An 18,909-nucleotide genomic window follows, 5' to 3' on the forward strand; every position below is an offset into this window, starting at 1 on the left:
TTAACACCACATTCGATGTTTTGAGTCAATGCGATACATCTATCGAGCAGTTGTGCATCTCTAATTCCCAAGCGCACGTTTGTCAAAACAGAACATTTGATTGCTGTCGAGGATTAGCATTAATTCAAGATGTCCTCGTGGAAGAATGCGTCGAAAAGCAACCAAAAGGTGCACAGGGAGCGCCACCAGCCGGAGGCGCGCCAGCACCTGGGATTCCTGGAGAAGAAGAAGGACTACAAGAAGCGTGCCATCGACGCACAGAAAAAGCAGAAGACCCTGAAGCTATTGTACCGCCGGGCGCAGAACAAGAATCCCGATGAGTTCTACCACCACATGATCAACTCCAAGCTGTCCAACGATGAGCACCACGAGAAGGACAAGAAGGACGAGCACACTCCGGAGCAACTGGCGCTCATGCAGACGCAGGACCTGAAGTACGTGGTGATGAAGCGCACCATGGAGCGCAAGAAGATCGAACGCCTGAAGGTCTCGCTGGTGGACGTGGATGCCATAGCGAAAGCAGAAAACAAACGTATCACCTTTGACGAAGACGGATACACATATTTGGACCTGCGCGACAGGATCTTAAAGGATGACGATGAGGAGGAAAAGAAGAGGAAATCGGTAGGTGATCTCCCGCTTTAAAACCAACAAGGTTGAATGTTCTTGTGGGAAACTAATTTATAATTGGTATTATATTTATGACTTTTGATGTCTAATTTTTTAGAAACCAACTGAACCAAACCCCTCCAAACAGCAGCGCATCAACGAGCTGAAGAAACGCGAGCAGCGTGAAAGGGAACTCGCCATCGTCCAGGAGAAGATTCAGCTGCAGAACGCCCTCAAGCAGCCACGTCTTCTGAAGCCGAAGAAAATAAAGGCCGGAACCAAGGACGGTGCGCCCGTCTACAAGTTCCGCTACGAACGCAAGAAATAGGATGGTCTTGTTCCCCTTTAGTTAATAAAGCAATTAAGTGTTAGTTGAAGACTTTTGACAAAACTATGATTTTTATTGGCTTGGATTAAGCATCAACATTTGCAAAAAATGGGAAGGAATTACATTTCCAATTCGCAATTTTGAATGCGATTCAAATGCAAGTAACTAGCTCAATGACGTATTGCATTTTACTTTTTGGCCATTAATTCGAATATTCTGATCAGAATATTCGTTATCCGAATGGGTCTGCAACTCGGCTAAGAGCTTTTTTCAGATTCGTTAAATATTCAACGAAATTTAGACCTTTCCAAGACACAGACCAAATTTAGTGCATGTTTCGTTAAGTTAGGTACGCTTAGCCAAGTCATAACCCCATTTTCAAACTGCCAGTTTTTAAACATTAGTAATGTTTTATTTAAAAAGTCAGCTTATTTATTGTGAAGAATTTTTTTTAAATTCATTCTTCTTGTTTCCGAGTAACATTTCAAGACTAATATTATATATGTGCTCTTACAAGTTACTGTATTCAACATATGTTTACAATATTCAATGTAACTCTTATATGTTTGTCTTTTGTAAAATAAGCAACCGGCTGCAACTTTTGGAATTGAAAACCGCAGGCGACAGACAACCGGGCAAACACTCCCCGTATCTTTTCTTTTTTTTGTTTGCCTGCTGGTCCTTGTTTTCCCCGATTAAAAACATATGACACCATTTTGATGAGTCGCGCATTTTGGCACGCCAAATTATGCATAAAATAGATGGCTATGTTGACACTTTCCACAACAATAGATGGCTCGAGAGCGGCGTTAAGGGGATGGAAGGGATGGGATAGATGGGCTCGGGTCGGATCCGCGGTGTACGGCTCACCTAATCGGACTTGTCACGAGTGCATCACAACAAACAGGGCTCATCGGGGATGAAGTTGAGGATGGGTCCGAATGGTAACGCAAAACCTGCACAGATTTTTTAACTAGCATCAATTGGGTTTGTAATTTGAAACTTAACTGCCAAACTGCGAGGGGTGCAGGCAAAATGGGATTGGGATTGGGTATGAGAATGGAAATGGCATTGTGATTGCGGTGGGCACATGTGTGTGACTGCTCTGGATGAATGTGCATGCAACTGGGGTGACAGTGTTTTCTTTTTTTCTACTTTGTTTGCCTTTCTGGGGGCGGGCAGGTCAAGGTTTCCCCGAATATTAGTTGCCTCCGACAATGGACATGGCAAATTCCCGCTAAAGTGTTTGCTTCAAATCGAATTTAACGGATATAATTACAGAATGGCAAGGGTATGCGAAGTCAAGCCCCAGCTAATAACGATTGGTAGGTAATTTATAAATGATTAATTTATTATCATTTATAGATGATTAATTTATAATGATTAAAAAAAACCTAAAATATGGTTAGTTGTATTTGGGAAAAGGATTTATTGCTATGTCTTTTAATATTACATATGCTGCAAACGGATTGGTAAGGGAATATAAAAGGGATTATGAAAAGGATTCATTCGAAGGCTTTAGTATATAGTATATATTGCGATATCCATGTTGATTTAATGTTCTTTCGTAGATCAGAATACTTATAAATATGTTTAGTTTGATTATATCTAAAACATTTCAAAAAGCAACAAAAATTGTTAGCACATAATTCACAAGTGATTCCTAACTTCCCACGTTGTAGTGCACAAAAAAGGATATGAGAGTGTTTGGAGTCCTGTTCCCAAAAAAGGATTATGCATTCATTGTAAGCTCGTTAAATCGCGTTGTGTTCGTGTGATTGTGTGTGAGAATGAATTGCGTGAAATACTTTTTTCGGCGCACTTTTCCGCTTTAAAGGAAAAAAGACGCTGAAGTGAAATGCGAGGCGGGGGAAAGCGGAAAGCGGTTCCCATGTCAAATGCACACGATTCACGCGTGTCGGGGGCGGCGAAGCGGTGAATTAAGATATTTACGCTAACAAAACCATCGATGATGGAAGGTTGGACCAGTCCCTTTCATCCCAGATCAGATCCACACGCGCAGATAGGCGGCCCTCGCCCAGAGCGGAACTCCAGACCAGCAGAGCTGCAGACCTCCAGAACTGCAGAAATCCAGGGACCAAGAGCTGCGCTGAACCTGGTCGGTGACATCTACTCAGGAACACGCGCTGAGTTGTCAGGTTGCGCTTATCACGGCGGCCCAGTCGCCCAGTTCCTGACGGCCTTACTCCTTATCGGGGGTTTTTCTTCGGTTTTTTGGTGGGCGGGCGACTGGCGGGACACGTGCGGTCACGTGACCGGCGCGGCAAACTTTTACACGTGCCTTACACCACGACCGGAGCCAAAAAACCAGACGCTAAGGTTACACAGAGAGAAATAATCAACGCAACATAAATTCTAAATAATATTCTAGCATCAGAAGCATACAATGCTGTAAGAAACCTTAAGCTTTAGTTGGATAAAAAGGATTTGGTTTCTAAAGAACAAACTGTGAACTTTATGAGATAGTATTTGTATAATAATGGCTTCAAAGATTTTAAATATTCTTATGCAAATTGTTGTAAGATACAAAAGTAGCTCACTTTTTGCGCAGTGCACAGTTTCCTTGTGAAGCGACGTCGATGTTTCCGTTCAATGTCACGGTTCTGGGGGCGGCTAGTGACTGCGTTTTGGCTGTGGGCGTGGCACTTGCTTGGGAACCGGATGCACGGCTAATGTGCAGGGGAAAGGGGGAAAGGGGTTTCGGAGGCAGTCCGGAGATGTCATTTGCAAGCCAATTCCAGATTGATAAACAAATTACGGGGATTTGACGCGAGTGGGCGAGTGCGCTGTCGAGGGGCGTGGCTGGGAACTGAAGAACGCTGGGATCAAACAATTGCTAAGTGCATAAAAGCCATTATAATTCAGCCGTCAAATAAATCATTACAATTACGCTGCTATTGTTTTTCAATTTCTTTCGAATTACTTACCTGTTATGCATTTGAATGACATTCAATTAACAAATAATGTGAAGCAAAATATTAAAAATTAAGTTACAGCTTAAAGTACCTTGAAAAAATATGCATTTCCACAGAATTCTGCAAAATGGAATGTCATACTTCGCTGAACTTGTAACTACATTTTCAATCAATGATGCACAATATTTATAATTATATTTTTCCAGTCCTTGCAAACTTTCATGATGGCAACCCTTAACCCTTAAAAATGCTTAAATTTGCACTAAAATGTATGTTCTCTTAATAATTATAGCTGTGCAATTCCTTATGACCAATATGTAGCTAAAAACACTAAATATGAATGTTAGCTATTAACTTTTATTTAAAACAGAATAATGGGTCATGGGAAGGTGACAACCCTGCCATGACATTTGCGCTAGACAAACTGTCTGTCATCATAGTTACAGTTATGATTTACCTGCCATTAGAGGCACCTTATAAGTAAAACGACAACGGGGAAGCAAACCAAAAAAAAAATATACAAAACCACCCCGTAAAACCCTAAATGGAAACCCGAAAAAGCGGGCACGCGTCAGTTGGCAACGATCCCTAACAATCCGGTGGAAAAACATAAACGAGTTGAGTGAGTGAATCGAGCCCAACCTGAGCCATTAATATAAACGCCAACTGGCAAGTCAACAGGCGCACTAGACAAATCCCATAAGCAAATTCGGTTCACGCAGTTACCCCCCGTCGCAGTGCGGAGACCCCGAGACTTCAGGCCCCGGATCCCAACCCGTATCCGCATCCGCATCCGCATCCGAATCCGAATCCGAGCAGGACGAGCACTACGAATCTGAAGGACTACCACACTGGAGTGCAACCCTGTTACTTTCCGTAAGTCGCAATCGTACATGGACTTTTTATTGGGCGAGTTAACTTTGAAGTGTCGCTGTTTATGGATGGCCAGCGATGCTCAACTAGCTAGTTTATAGACAGCGCTGGCTATTTTGACAAAAGTTTTCAAGTCAAAAGGGAATCTAAGCTTTGTATTAACATATAAAGTTCTGTTTTAGATTCTTCATTATCAAGAGAACTGCTTAACATTTAGTGTTAACTACTAGCTCAAATGTTCAGTTTTCCATAAAAAGCCAAGTAAACAACATATAGAAATCATTATCCTAGACGTTCATCTCTCAGTCAGCTTGTTTCGTAATCGGAATCGACAGTGTGAGACTAACCCCTAAATTGACCTTTAAAACTCCCAAATGCGCAATTTATCATTTCCTCACCAGAAAACACCGTGCGCACACTTTCAAAATTCCCAGTGCGAAGGGGGTTTGCTCCGTCGATGTGGAAATGGATGTGGATGAGCATTTTTGACATGGCAGACGATGTCGACGAGTGCCATCAATCGTTTAGACCACGACGCCGGGCGTTGGCGATGGCGATAGCGACAAATCTGATATGAGATTGGGAGTCGGATGAGGATGCGGATGCGGATGCGGATGAGGATGAGGATGAGGATGCGGACTCAGATGCGTCCCCGGTCGAGGATTATGTGCGTGTAAAGCGCACACCCACAAAAATGCCACCCCTTCCGCCAGCTATCCAGCTACCAAGTCCCGAGGGACACTCAAAGCAGCCGGAAGTGGTTATGCTAAATAAGAAATTAATTTAATTTTAATTTATTTGTGCTTTATCCCTTATATATATATGTACATTTCATTAAAGCTAATGGTATAATTAGGTATTTACAGTGTTTAGCTAAGGCTTTCATCTGAAATATTTATTAATTATGTCTAGTTGACCTGTTTTTAGTTTTTTGTATAACAATATTTATTATTTATTAAGGAAAACAAGGGAGAAGAAAAACCTTAATTGACTTACAACTAACTTAAAAAACTAAGACTTGAAACAAAAGATTGTTAATATTGTATTTTTTGTTGAACTTTTTGTACACCTACTTTTATATGTAGGTACTTAGTGTTTGTGTAATAAGGTAAGTTCATTATTAATTTTAACAGCTTGTTTTGGCATATTTGAAGTTTTTTGATATGAGTTTGAGCACATCTACCCCAAACAGGTGACCCATACATTAATATTGGATTAAAAATTGTTTTAAAAATTATGATCTTATTGGATATTGATAATTTAGATTTACGATTTATTAGAGGGTACAGTGTGCAAATAATTTTATTAACTTTCATAATTGTGTTGTTGATGTGGTATTTAAATGTTAGTTTTTTATCAAAAATTATACCCAAATATCGAATGTTGTCAACCCATTGTATTGGAGAGTCTAGTATTCGCAACTGTCTATCAGGAAGATAACGAGGTTTCCTTCTTTTTGTAAAAAATATAGCATTCGTTTTATTAGGGTTAATTTTAATTTTCCATTTTTTGTAATATATGTCTAATTCATTTAAGTAACTCTGCATGGATTGATTTATCTCGCTGTACGAGAAACCAGCACTGTAGACAGCGGCGTCGTCAGCAAACAGTGAAAGTACACAGTTTGTAGCTTGTGGAATATCGTGTGTAAAAATATTAAACAATGTAGGTCCTAAGACAGAACCCTGTGGCACACCTGCATTTAAAATTCGTCTAGCAGATTGACTACTGTCCAAATTAACGCTAAAGTATCGATGTGTCAAAAAATTTTGAACTATTTTAATGAGGTATATGGGAGTTCCAATCATCTTTAGTTTGTGCAACAGTCCGTCATGCCATACAGTATCAAATGCAGCCTCAATATCAAGTGTAACCAGCCCTACAGATTGTTTGGATTGGATACTTTCTTTAATATAATTTCTTAGTTTTAAGGTCGGCAGTATGGTATTTAGACCATTTCTAAAACCATACTGTACCGTTGGTAGTGTGTTGTGTATGTCCAAAAATTTCACCAATCTCAATTTAATTAATTTTTCCAGAATCTTGGACAAACCGCTTAATAGGCTTATTGGTCGGTAGCTTTCAGGGTTATCAGGAGGTTTTCCTGGTTTGAGAATTGGAACTATTTTTGCTATCTTCCAATCCCGTGGGAAATAGCCTGCCTGAAGACAGTGATTGGCAATGTTAACAATATGATTAATGGCGCTTGTAGGAAGGTTTTTCAAGGATATATTAGGTATTCCATCAATTCCAGGAGATTTTCTAGTATGGAGAGCTTTTACAATTGAAAAAACCTCTGGATAAGTGACTCTACAAATTTCTGCGATGTTGTTTGGGGTTTCAGCTATAGATTGTAAAGATATTTTGACTTGGTCAATTGTATTTTGGTTTGAATATGAATGTGTCAGATTATGCTTCAGTTGAAAGACATCAGCAAGAATATTCGCTTTTTCTTTTCCAGAAGCGTATATTTCATCAGCTTTACTTAGACACGGAACAATTTGTTTTCTTTTTTTAATTGCTTTGGTTATATTCCAAAAGGGTTTGCTGCATTTATCCAGCTTTTGAAGTTTATTGTTCCATTTTGCATTATTATAAATGAAAAGCTCTTTTCGTATGATGTAATTTAAATGATCACATCTTGATTTTAATAATGGATGACGTGACCTAAACCATTGTCTTTGGATAATATTTCTTGTTTTAAATAATTCAGTTATATGTACAGGGAGTGTAAGCTTGGAGTGATGTATAGGTTTATGAGGGACTGCTTTAAGAAAGGCATAATTGATTACTCTAGTGAAAGAGCCGATTAAATTATCAATATCCAAAGTCGATATCTGTGAGCAGTTGACAACCACCTCTTCAACCATCAGCCTTTCATTTATAATTCTCTTAAAAAGCGCCCAATTTGCCCTTCCCAAAATCGGATATGTTTTTACATTGCGCATAAAATTTGTAGAGTATTTAATAACCACTGGTAGGTGATCAGAGGAAAGCTCTTGCATTACTGCTGGATTAGCCAGCTGGTTAGGGATATTAGTGAGGCATAGGTCCAATGTTGATGCTTTTGCTTTATGGTTATGCGGAATATATGTGGGTTGCGTAGGGTACAAAATACTGAATTTTCCCAGATCTGAAAGTTCATTGAGAATTTTGCCCCAACCATTGGCTCGGGTACACTTCCATGCTCTGTGGCGCGAGTTGAAGTCCCCGCAAATTAGAAAATTTCCATTTATTTGTGAGATCTTAAGGAGATCAGATCTATACAAACTTTTTAAATGATTATGGTCCCAAGATAAATCACATGAACTAGGAATACATTTTGAAGTATTTCCAGCAAAGTAAATAGAGTAAATTTTTAGACTGGAATTAGAGTCAGTGTTGATTTGTATACCTACATTTTCAATAACATGACTTTTAATGCAGGGTATTTGTTCATGTATCAATGTGTTACTAACTGCAATGGCAACGCCGCCTCCCCTACTTTCCTTCCTGTCATTTCTGTATATAGAGTATTCGGGTATATTAAAACGGTCACTATGAGTCAGCCACGTTTCATTTATAAGTGCTATGTGAATGTGATTATTTTCTAAGAACTTGATCAGTTCTATACGTTTGTTTCTAACGGCACGAGCATTCCATGCCATAATATTCAAATTATCAATAAAATTATTTGTTTGTGTAAACATACTTAATCGCTAACTGAGAAATTACTTGAAATTGCTCTCCCTTATTGGAGCATTCATTAAGTCTTGTTATTAATTCAGACAAAAGAGAATTTATCTCTTCACATGAAAAGAGATTAGTTTCATTTGTGATATTTGCTTTGGGATTAGGCAGAGTATGAATATTGGTGAGTGCATTACTATAGCTACCAAAGTTGAGTTGTTGCACTCTCTTAGTTTGAGTAGGCAATGAGATCTGGGGTTGATTTCCAAAGAGAGCAGATGGAGCGATGTGTTGCTTAGAATTCCTCATTCCATGAGCTTCCAAGTTATTTCTTCCAATGCGTTGTGATGAGCGTTTGGAAAGTAAATTGAGATAAGAAATTCGGCATGGGCATGTCAGTTCTGTCGATGGATGGTCGCCTTTACAGTTAGCGCATTTTTTGTTGTTTACGTCCATACATACGGCAGTCTGGTGTGATCCAGCACAATGGGCACATGATGTTTTAACTGAACAATTATTTGATCCATGTCCAAATAGTTGGCAATTGTAGCATTGAGTAATTTTATTCTGCAATTTCACTTTATACTCCCAGCGTACTTTAGTGTGGTTGACATACATAAAGTTTTTGCGCAGTTCCTTTACTGTGATACTTTTGTTTACGAAATAAACAATGTACAGTAATAATTCATGATCAGACTTAGTTTTCTTTTCCACAATTTTGACTTCGGTGCATTGTAATCCTAGGTTTTGTAGCATGGATTTGACAGTTTCAATTGGTAGTTTATCCAGCCCGGATAAAATGGCTTTGTATGGCTTGTTTGATCTAGTATCGTACGTGTAGAACTCACAGTTATGTTCCTTGAGTTGGTTACAAGCTGCATTGAAACAGTCCATATTTGGTAAAAATATTTTAATTCCAATTGAGATGGTTTTAATAAAGTAATCATCAGTTTTAATTTTAGCCATTAGCTCGTGTACAAATTTTGTATTTTGTTTAATTAATGTTATAGGAGGTGGTTTGATTATTATTTCATCAAGTGTGTCCGTTTCAATAGGTTTATCATCATTATCATCGTCTAAAGTTTGTAGTGGACGAAAATAATTTGTAAATTGCTTGGAGCCCCGTTCGTTCTGGCGCTCCACTAGTGGTTTATTCCTTTTAGTACGCATTTTTTCAACGGCAGATGCTTCAGCATCACCAATTGCATCACTTGAACGTTTGATTGTAGTCCTTTGCGAATATCACAATTAAAGAAGAAAACAGAAAATATCTAATGTACACCAAAATGTTCTCAGAGAGAACAGAAGATAACGATCGCAGCGTTCAATTTTTACAACCGCGTTCGACAAGAGCTAGTCGAAGACTGTTGCTAAATAAGAAATGTAAATTTAGTTAATTTTCTAACAAAATATGTTCTTCTCGAATGAACTATATATGGATACAATCCACATATTATGTGCTAAGATATTTAAATCGATAAAGCTATTAAGCTTTAGTTTTGATAACTCCCAGTTTGATGTGAGCCATCTATTTCTTGCAGTGCATCTTGACTGATGTGAATGGGCATTGCGGTCAGAAGAAGTTGTGGGCATTTGGGCGCCGGAATGGAAAAGGGTTTGCAAACTAGCGGAAGCAGTTTGACCAGAGGTGAGCAGGGCAAAGTTCATTTGGATTTATTCCGCAATGAATGGCGCTGGGTTTGCAAATTAGAATGGACTTTTCGGTTAATTACAAACGGGAGATGGAGAATTAATCATCATAGGAGTTCGTCACTGAAGTGAGAAGTTCAAATTTTAAGATGTAGCTTCCAATCAAATCAAATCGCTTTCATTTCCCATTTGGAAGCCTTTTCATAGAAGCCTCATCTTAAAGTAAACCCTACATCTACTGCCCTGTTAACTGGCGCATTTGAAGGTCCTTGCTTCCATTCGCCCATGTTGATCCTCTTAAAATCTGGTTAGCCATTATAAAGTATCGTACCCCAAGTGGCAACTTCGATACACGTTTTTTTGTTTCCTTTTTTTGGATGTTAGTTTTTGTCATGTAGAGCTCAACAACTTTGGCTGGCTTTTCGGGTTGGATTATTGGTTGTGGGATTTGGGTTTTTTGAGACCCCGGGATAGGGATTGGTATTGGGATTGGGATTGGGGTAAAGTGGTAACAAGCATTTGAGCACTAATCTGGGGGAGTGTGAGTGTGGCACATGTGCGAGCGTGTAACCCATTTGGTACACCAACAAGAGGTCACCGCCCACCGCCCACCGCCCACCGCCCATCGCCCATCGCCCATCGCCACCTGTTCGGGCGCACCATCCCCTCAGCAGGTGGCCTTCGGTACTGTTGCCATTCTTCTTCCCCCTTTTGCTGCAACTCCTGTTGTTCGGCTGGCAAGAAAAAGTGTGAACAACATTTTTCATAAATTTAACCAAACACGTTAAGGGGAATGGAGCAGGGGGAGGGGGGTGTACAGAACAATGAAAACAATAGAGCGAACAAGAGCAATAACAATAAACGATAGATATTTACCGCAGCAGGGAACCCGCCCGAAAAAGTAACAGAGGTGAGGGAAAGGGGGGAGGAAGGGGGCTGGGGAAGGTTATGGCGAACCCTCGAGTCCTTTGATACACCAGGGACTTGACTCGCGCCGTCCCTGTCGCACCCAGTCGTCCTTGCCGGGGGAGACAATAACAAACCAATTACAGTTAGATTGGCCGCATATTAAAAATCGAATGAGAAACACATCTGTCGCTCTTGTGTCTGCTAGTCCCTCGAACCCTCGAACCCTCGCCCTCATCCGCATCCACATCCTCATTGCCATCCGCATCCTTGCCCCCTGGAGGCTGGCACCCCTACGCCACTGGGCTCTACATCGCGCGAAAAAAGGTAAGAAATTGTTCAATTTACTATATACTTTAATACTTCACCATTAAATATGATTTATTTTAGCTAATATTAAACTATTAAGTTTCGTTTACTAATAATAAGCAACATATTAGATTCATTATAAACTCGAACTAATATAAATTTGTATAATATTTGTTAATATATAAATAATATTATATAATATATAATATTAATAATAATAGATAATAGATGGCAAGTAAATATCATTTATGAACTTGTGGACTACTTAGACTTTGATTAATTATGGCTTTCATTTGAGAAACTATTAACACATACAGCATCTTAAATTAAACACACTATTTTGCCAGCAAAGAAATTAAACTATAATTTATTTCCAGTGTACAGATTCCCCTTTGCTCCGTTTGCTTTCCTTTTTTTGGCAACTGTTTCGAAAAAATGGTTATAAGCGCAAAGCTGCGGGGTTGTGAATTCTCCAAGGGGAAGGCGTCTTCAGCGAAGGGGGCGTGGCACACAGCGGGCGATCGTTGCTGAAGGAGGGGTGGGGGGGGGGGGGGGAGGGTATGTTAGGCAGGGGGTGGACTCGGCAAAAAGCAAACTACAAATAAAATATGATTATGAAATGATTATTATAATTATGCTGGCATCTTCACAGATGTTGATGCCGTTAACTGTGACCACGCCCCCACACACACCGCGCCTTCTGCCCCGCACCGCTAGTACAACCCCCCCTCCCCCTGCCGACCATCCCCCCTTGTGATTCCACCAAACACAAGCGAGCTGGTTAATAATAAGCTGAAATTAGGGCGTGCTGGGAAAAAAGTCTCCATTCGCGTACACAAAGAGAAATTGTGTGGCCGTGGGTTTCTATATAATTTGTTTTAATCACCAGAATGTACATAATTTTAATTACAAATTAGATGCATTACCTTTTCAGTTGTCAAACTATGCTGTAAATCTTTTCCAGTGTACTCAAGTCCAGAGCAAAAGAAGCTTCTTCCTCATTTTGTCCCAAAAAGATCTCTAAGAAACAGCGCATCGCAGAATTCCCACATATTTCCTTTCATATTGTGCCTCCCAAAAGGCGTGGGTGAAGTGGGCGACGGTTGTGGTGGGGGGCGTGGCGCGCGAGTGAGCGTGTGTGTGTGTGTATGCCTTTGTGTCCTGGTTATTAGCAGAGGAGGCGTTGAAAATCCTCTTAAGGTAAACTGTGCATTATTAATGAAGTGCAGGACTCGCAAAGAGCGAAAGGGAAAACGAAAGGTCGACGGGAAGGGGTCGTATTTGTTTGGGTTTTCACTTTTGTTCATCGGGGTCATGGGCTGAAACACAGCTGAATATCATAGACGGAAAGCTTAATGTGAATAGTTAAGTGGCATTAGGGGGAAAGAGCAGTATATTACATGGAATTTTCGGTTCAAATAATAAAGTATAGAATTTTTTAAAACGCTCCCTTACCATTTAGCTACTTTTAAAAAATTCAGCAAGAAGAATGCATCTGTAAACTATCAATATCAAAGCATGTGCACCCTGTGAAGGACCTACTTCAGTGTTCAGCACTTTCCCAGGATAATACTCTGTGCGGTCGGAGGGCGAAAAGAGATCCTCTGCCAACAACTAATCGAATTAATCGCTTAGACCCAGTGAGGCTTATAACCACCTAATCAGATGAGAACCGCAGATGAGAATTTATTCCTGGCCGCATCGCAATCTGGTTATAATCTCGCGCTGATTACAATGGTCAGCGGCCTTAGCCTTTTTTGTTTTTCCTTTTTTTTTTGCCGGGTAAGTGAAGTGCGAGATTGGATTCCGCCTGGCGCACCCACTTCATAGGTAGAGATGCCCCTTCCACCTTTCGCCACCCAGCAAATAAAAGTTCAATCAACTGAAATTTTCTTCAAACTCTCCCCGGAACTCAAGCCAATAATTCACCTGCTCAACTCGCCGTCGCCTGGTGTCCGTTTTGGCCACTGTTTAATATTATAAGTAATTCACCTTTTTAGCCCCGCCCCCTTGGCAGGTGGTGGCTCCCCGCCCCGTGGAAATGGGGGATTGGGAAGCGTTTTCGCCGCCTGTTTTGTGATGTGGAAACGATGCGCATAAAATCAGCGGCGCGTATGGCAGGAAGAAAGGGGGGTGGTGGCCAAAAGGGGGGGGTCTTAAGAGTACAGGGCCGTTCAAGGGGGAGGGGTTCTTGTGGAAGGAGCAGGAGGTTGTCGACACCAAAGCAGCCTGGCAAGAAGTCCAGACGGTAGAGTACATAGTACAAAATAGGTTCATTTCCGAGAAAAATATATATAATAAAATATTAAAAAAAATAAAATATTTATATTATATATTATATAATATAAAAATAATATAATATATATTTATTATGTATACAATTTACAAATTGAAAATCTTGTAATATAACATATATAACTTCAGGTGCATTTCTTTTCTATTAAGAAAATAATAATGATATAACAAATGATTATAGAACATTTAAGTTCCTTATAATTTCATTTTAGATCGAATACCACCCCCTTTTTTCGGGCAGTGTAGTTGTCCGTTCGCCGGTCCTTCGTATCAATCAAAACAACGCGAACGGAGGCGCAGCGAAGTGAACGGCCAGCGGGTCGGACAAGCGGAAGGACGGACGGACGTTAGCCAAAGATTTGACATGGATCAGTAATCTAATGCCAGATTACGTATACGCATGGCGGGACCCGCAAACTTTGGACCCTGCCAACCAACCATCTAACCATCCAGCCATCCATCCATCCAGCCAACCAACCAACCTCCTTGTCGTCTGTCTGCGGCTATGTGGCTGCGTACCCCAAATGCCACGCCCCCCTCCCGGACAGCGGCCGCCCGCAATGTCCCACTACGCCCCCTTGGAAGCCGAAAGAGCGACAAACGCATCCGAAACCAAACCAAACCAAAACCAAAACCGAACTGAGCTCAGCTGAACTGAACTGAACTGAACTGAACTATAGCGAACCGAGAGCCGGCATGAATGAATGGATGAATGAGCTCAGCCCGGCTCAGCGCAGCTCCGAGGAAATCCCGAGGCACTGGGAGCTGGGATCGAAGAGATGAGAGCCTGGGAAAGGCGCAGGTGCACTGAGATAAACTGGGGTGGAGTATGATATAATATGATATGATATAACTTAACAAAATTGCATTTTATGTTTGCAATAATGTTTATTTTTTTCAATTTATTTTAACGTTCAGTTTCTTAAAATTTGCTTACATATTTCAGTGAGCACATTTTCTCTCAGTGCTTGTCTAACCATGGCCGTTTCTGTCAGTTTGTCAGTGTGTTCAGCCAGTCGAGAGTTTATATCGATGATGACTGCGCTGATATAGCGAAGGAAACACGACGCACCGAGGAGCTCCATCGTTGGCTGTCTGCTGACCCCCGCTCCTCTAGCCGCTGTCTTCTGTCTTCCGTCTCAGACTCAGAATCCGAATCCGAATCAGAATCTGAATCTGAAGCTGAATCCGAGGGCTTGGCACGCACACAGGTATGTCGACGCACACACACAGACACTCGCACCGATTGGCGTTTGGCAAGTTTTATGCTTGTTTGGGCCCGATTTCGGTTAACCCCGTTGTCGGCGACCTCCGTGTTACCCTCGCATAAAGTTATTACGCCAAGAGGTCGAGGGCTGGGGTCAAAGGTAACTGACGATGTAGAGGCTACACAGATATTTTGGGCCACGCAGGCTTATATCACACAGCAATTTTCCATTTTTGTTGCCTTTATAAATAATAATGAAAAGATAGTTTAGATATATAGATAATCAAGTATACTTTGCTCTGAAAGATGTAATAATTACATAATTACTACTTCTTCTATCAAGCGAAACGTATATTTAAGATACATTTATAGATACAAATTCGTTTAACATTACTTTCAGTTACTGTAGATACATGTCATTGTTGCTCTGTTCTCCGATTTGAAAGATGGTAGGTCCGATGGTAAGTCCACAAAGGCGAAGGATCCGCAAACAGGCTGTCTGTGCGGCAGATATGCTCGTACATATCGAAATGTATGGCCAAAGATAGGCCGACGTTGAGTGAAGGGTGAGGGACCTATGGCATGGCCGCCAAAGCGTGGCCATCTAACCAGAAAACCACCCGAAAAAACCCCCACACCTGCTCCACTTGCCACCCGGTACGTAATCCACTTGCCACGCCCCCTCAGGACTCCATCACAGTTGACATGCTACGCCCACAAGCAGATATATAGATATTGTATATTTATATATCGGTGTGTCCATGTAAAACAAGTGGATGGGTGCACTGCGAGAAACACAATAATAGTAGTACTTTCTTCAGGTCAAAAAAAATATAAACAATTACAATAACACCTAAAACACCTAACAATAAGATAAAAATTCAATATCATATGCTGAGACACAAGAAAACTTCCTTTGTAATTCTTATTTTTCGGTGGTAATTATATTTTTTCTCAGTGCACCAATGCGAACTGTATTTTGCTTATATCCGGCTGGTATTTTTGCTGTGCTCTGCTTTGCTAAGAAATGGAAATATTTCTCGGCAGCTCCAGCTCGACTTTATCTTTGTCCTCCTCCCTGATTTTCCATTTCCTTTTTTTCCGATCCCGGTACGTGACTGAATCGTCGTTGCACGTATTTGCTGCTGCTGATTTGTGGAACTTGCCCCCTTATATAAGCATAATTCCTAGAGCAAAGTTCGATTGGCAGCGTAGGAAATATGGTAAGAAATAAAACGGGGGGCCACCTGATTGACATTAGTTATTGACATTCCTTCTTTGCCTGCAGAATGCATTCTGCAAACTGCACTTTTATTCCATTTTGAATCCGATGCAGCTTGAAAGGAGGATTTCGAAATGGGAGAAAGGAAATTACAACATTAAATTGGGCACTCTATTTTTGAAACCGAACTGTATGCGAATCATAAACAAAAATGTTCCATTTTGAGTTTTTTCTTTATGCCTTCCGTCTAAACACCGCAGTTATTTTTGTGGCATTATATAAAACAATAATTTTGAAACATAATAGAACATCTTAATTTTAATCTATGTTCAATTTTCTTGGGCTTGCATTGGCAACTAATTATTTGTGCGCCAAATGGGCTGTGATTCCGTTGAAACATCGTGGTTGGATTCTGGATTCAGGACTCCAGCTTCTGAAATCTGGCCCCGAAACGCCAGCAACTGTGATTTATGCTCCCCTCCCCCCTCGCAACAAAGCAACGCACAGATATATATCTTCTAACGATGGCAAGGACTCCGGTTTACCTTTCGCCCAGGATCGACGGATCTGGCGAGGTGGGGTCGTCGGGGGAGGGATATATCCATCAGGCATTACTTTTATGTGGCAGTTGTGCTGCCAAGGCAAGCTCGTAAAAGCAACGCAATTTCGCATTCACACTGACACTGACTGATGTGCCGGAGCTGAAGGTCCTTGGGCCAGCTCCTGGCTCCGGGTCCTTCCTCCCGCATCCTGGCCCCTCGCCATCCTGAATCCAAACACGAATCTGGTTCTGGTTCTGGTTTCTTGGGCCTGTCATTCATTTCTTATCTCTCGCCTTCGCCTTGAATGTGTCTCTAGGCTGTCATTCTGCTTTCGATGAATATCTTCCACGGAAAGTGGGAGAATTGCTGGCGGGGAAAATGGGAAAGGGAAATCTACACCGAAATACAGATAGAGAGATGGCGGTCAATCACCATGAAGAAACTTCACAAAAAATAGATATATGTTAGGAAAAATTCATATATAATATCAACGGTTAACATGTGAAATCTTTCAGTACGGTAGAATATTTTATTCAATATTATAATGAAGTTTTTAAGATAACTTTTTTTCTTTGTGTAAAAGCTGAGAAAATTGGCAGCTTGAGTGGGAGGTAAAGCGGCAGCGACTCAGTCCTCATAGTCAACGTGTAATCATCATCGTCATTCCCATCTCCATCTCAATCCTCGTCCTCTTTCCATCCAAATTCCCATCCTCATCCTTATTCCCGGCTAGCAGCTATCTCCATTCTCGTAAGTATCAGCATCAGAATCAGAAGCGTTGTCGTTGTCGTCCTCGCGAAATCGTTGTGTTCCAAATAGCCTCATTCAGTCGGTCCTTGCCCCAAAACAACCTCCTACACTTAGAGAAAAATGTTGTCTATGAAAAAACTAGCAAAACTAAGACGTTAAGAGCAACAACTGAAATTTGTCATTGTATTTGGTTGATGTTTTTTTTTGTTTGCTGATGTTTATTCTTTAAGGTCATTTCGTAAAACTTGAAAACTGTTTTCGGTGCTTGGAAATACAAACTCTGCATTGGCAGCGATAGCAACGATTTCACAAGCTAGATATACACTAAAAGAAATCTCTACATACTTATTAAGTACATATTTCGTTCTTAATATTCCTAAGTGCGAAGCTTTGCTAAGTTCAAGTTAGAACCAACTTAGAGATCTATAAGTGCCCCGATTTTCGGGATGTGTACCTACAGCCTTGGACATGGCTGTGCTGTAGTATCTGTAGTATCAGCATCGGCGACAGTTCTCGACCCTGTTTTTATTACAGCAAGCACAACTTTTTATCACCGTCGCCACCCCAAAATGCCAGTCAGCGTTGCATCGTCAACAGCAGCAACGTGATTTTCGGATTGGTGTGGGTATTTGGGGAGCTGATATATATAAACATGCGCATATACACATATGTATATGTATATATACACAAATATTTTTTTGGGGGGTTAGCTGTTAGCTGGGAGCCATGAGCCGTGAGCTTGAGAGTTTCAGCTTCAGGCTTCGCTGTGTGCTGAGTTTTTCTTTTTTCCATTGGAGTTTATAGTCTTTGTCACACACACACAGAACACGCACACACTGTCACAAAATAACACTCACACAGACACGGGCAGCCAGTCAACTGTTATGTGTTCAGCCATTGAAACATTTTATCAAAACTACCCATGGTACACAGGCTCAGTTTTGTGCAGGCTTGGGCGTGGAAACTCCACGACCTTTCCCCAACGTCAAAAAAAAAAAGAAAAGCCATAGAACAGCAACCTGTCGCCCGAGTCCGTACTCGATTCCACAACCCCATACTGCAGTATAGACGTGGGTTGATTCAATAGACCTCCTTGTCCTTACTGATTTTAAGTACATTATTTTCTTCTTTGTTTTGTAAGCTTTTCTATGATAGAATATAACATTTCATGGATTTGGAGAAAAATCTGGAAAAATATTTTTGGCAAAAAAATGAAATTTCAAATTGGCTTTTTTGGCTATAACTTGACTAAAAATGGTCAGAGAGCAAAAAGGAGTACCATTTTGTACTCCTTACAACCAATACTAACAACCCCTTTCACTTTTAAACTGATTTTGTAAAATTAATTTTTGGCCAAATTTTCGCATTTTTTGTAAGGGGTACCATCATCAAAATTTGAAAAAAATTGAAACCTCCTAGAATTCCAAAACTTGAATGCAATTCGATTGGGATTTAAGAAACAAACTCAACGAGGTATGACATTCCATATTTGGGCAATTATTTCGAATGTTTTGATCAAAATACCAAATATTTTTTTCACAAAAAATCTGGGAAAATATTTTTGGCTAAAAAATGAAATTTCAAATTGGCTTTTTTGGCTATAACTTGACTAA

At 40.6% G+C, this 18,909-nt stretch overlaps 1 protein-coding gene and 1 long non-coding RNA gene across 4 annotated transcripts; both read left to right on the forward strand.

The window, feature by feature from the left end:
- Positions 1-44: 44 nt before the first annotated feature.
- Positions 45-1,000, forward strand: LOC117148755 (probable U3 small nucleolar RNA-associated protein 11). The gene is made up of 2 exons (XM_033316348.1): positions 45-624; positions 728-1,000. The coding sequence occupies exons 1-2, from the start codon at positions 130-132 to the stop codon at positions 935-937; spliced, it is 705 nt and encodes a 234-aa protein (XP_033172239.1). The 5' UTR covers positions 45-129; the 3' UTR covers positions 938-1,000.
- Positions 1,001-4,158: 3,158 nt separating this feature from the next.
- On the forward strand, positions 4,159-5,983 carry LOC117147660. 3 transcript variants are annotated; one of them, XR_004459853.1, is made up of 4 exons: positions 4,159-4,495; positions 4,555-4,749; positions 4,929-5,082; positions 5,148-5,983. It is a non-coding gene; the product is annotated as an uncharacterized LOC117147660 (long non-coding RNA). The 3 variants fall into 3 exon arrangements; XR_004459855.1 differs by having other exon boundaries at positions 4,159-4,490; XR_004459854.1 differs by lacking the exon at positions 4,929-5,082 and having other exon boundaries at positions 4,162-4,495.
- Positions 5,984-18,909: the final 12,926 nt, after the last annotated feature.

Source organism: Drosophila mauritiana, chromosome X (assembly GCF_004382145.1).
Source record: "Drosophila mauritiana strain mau12 chromosome X, ASM438214v1, whole genome shotgun sequence".
Taxonomy (NCBI): Eukaryota; Metazoa; Arthropoda; class Insecta; order Diptera; family Drosophilidae; genus Drosophila; species Drosophila mauritiana.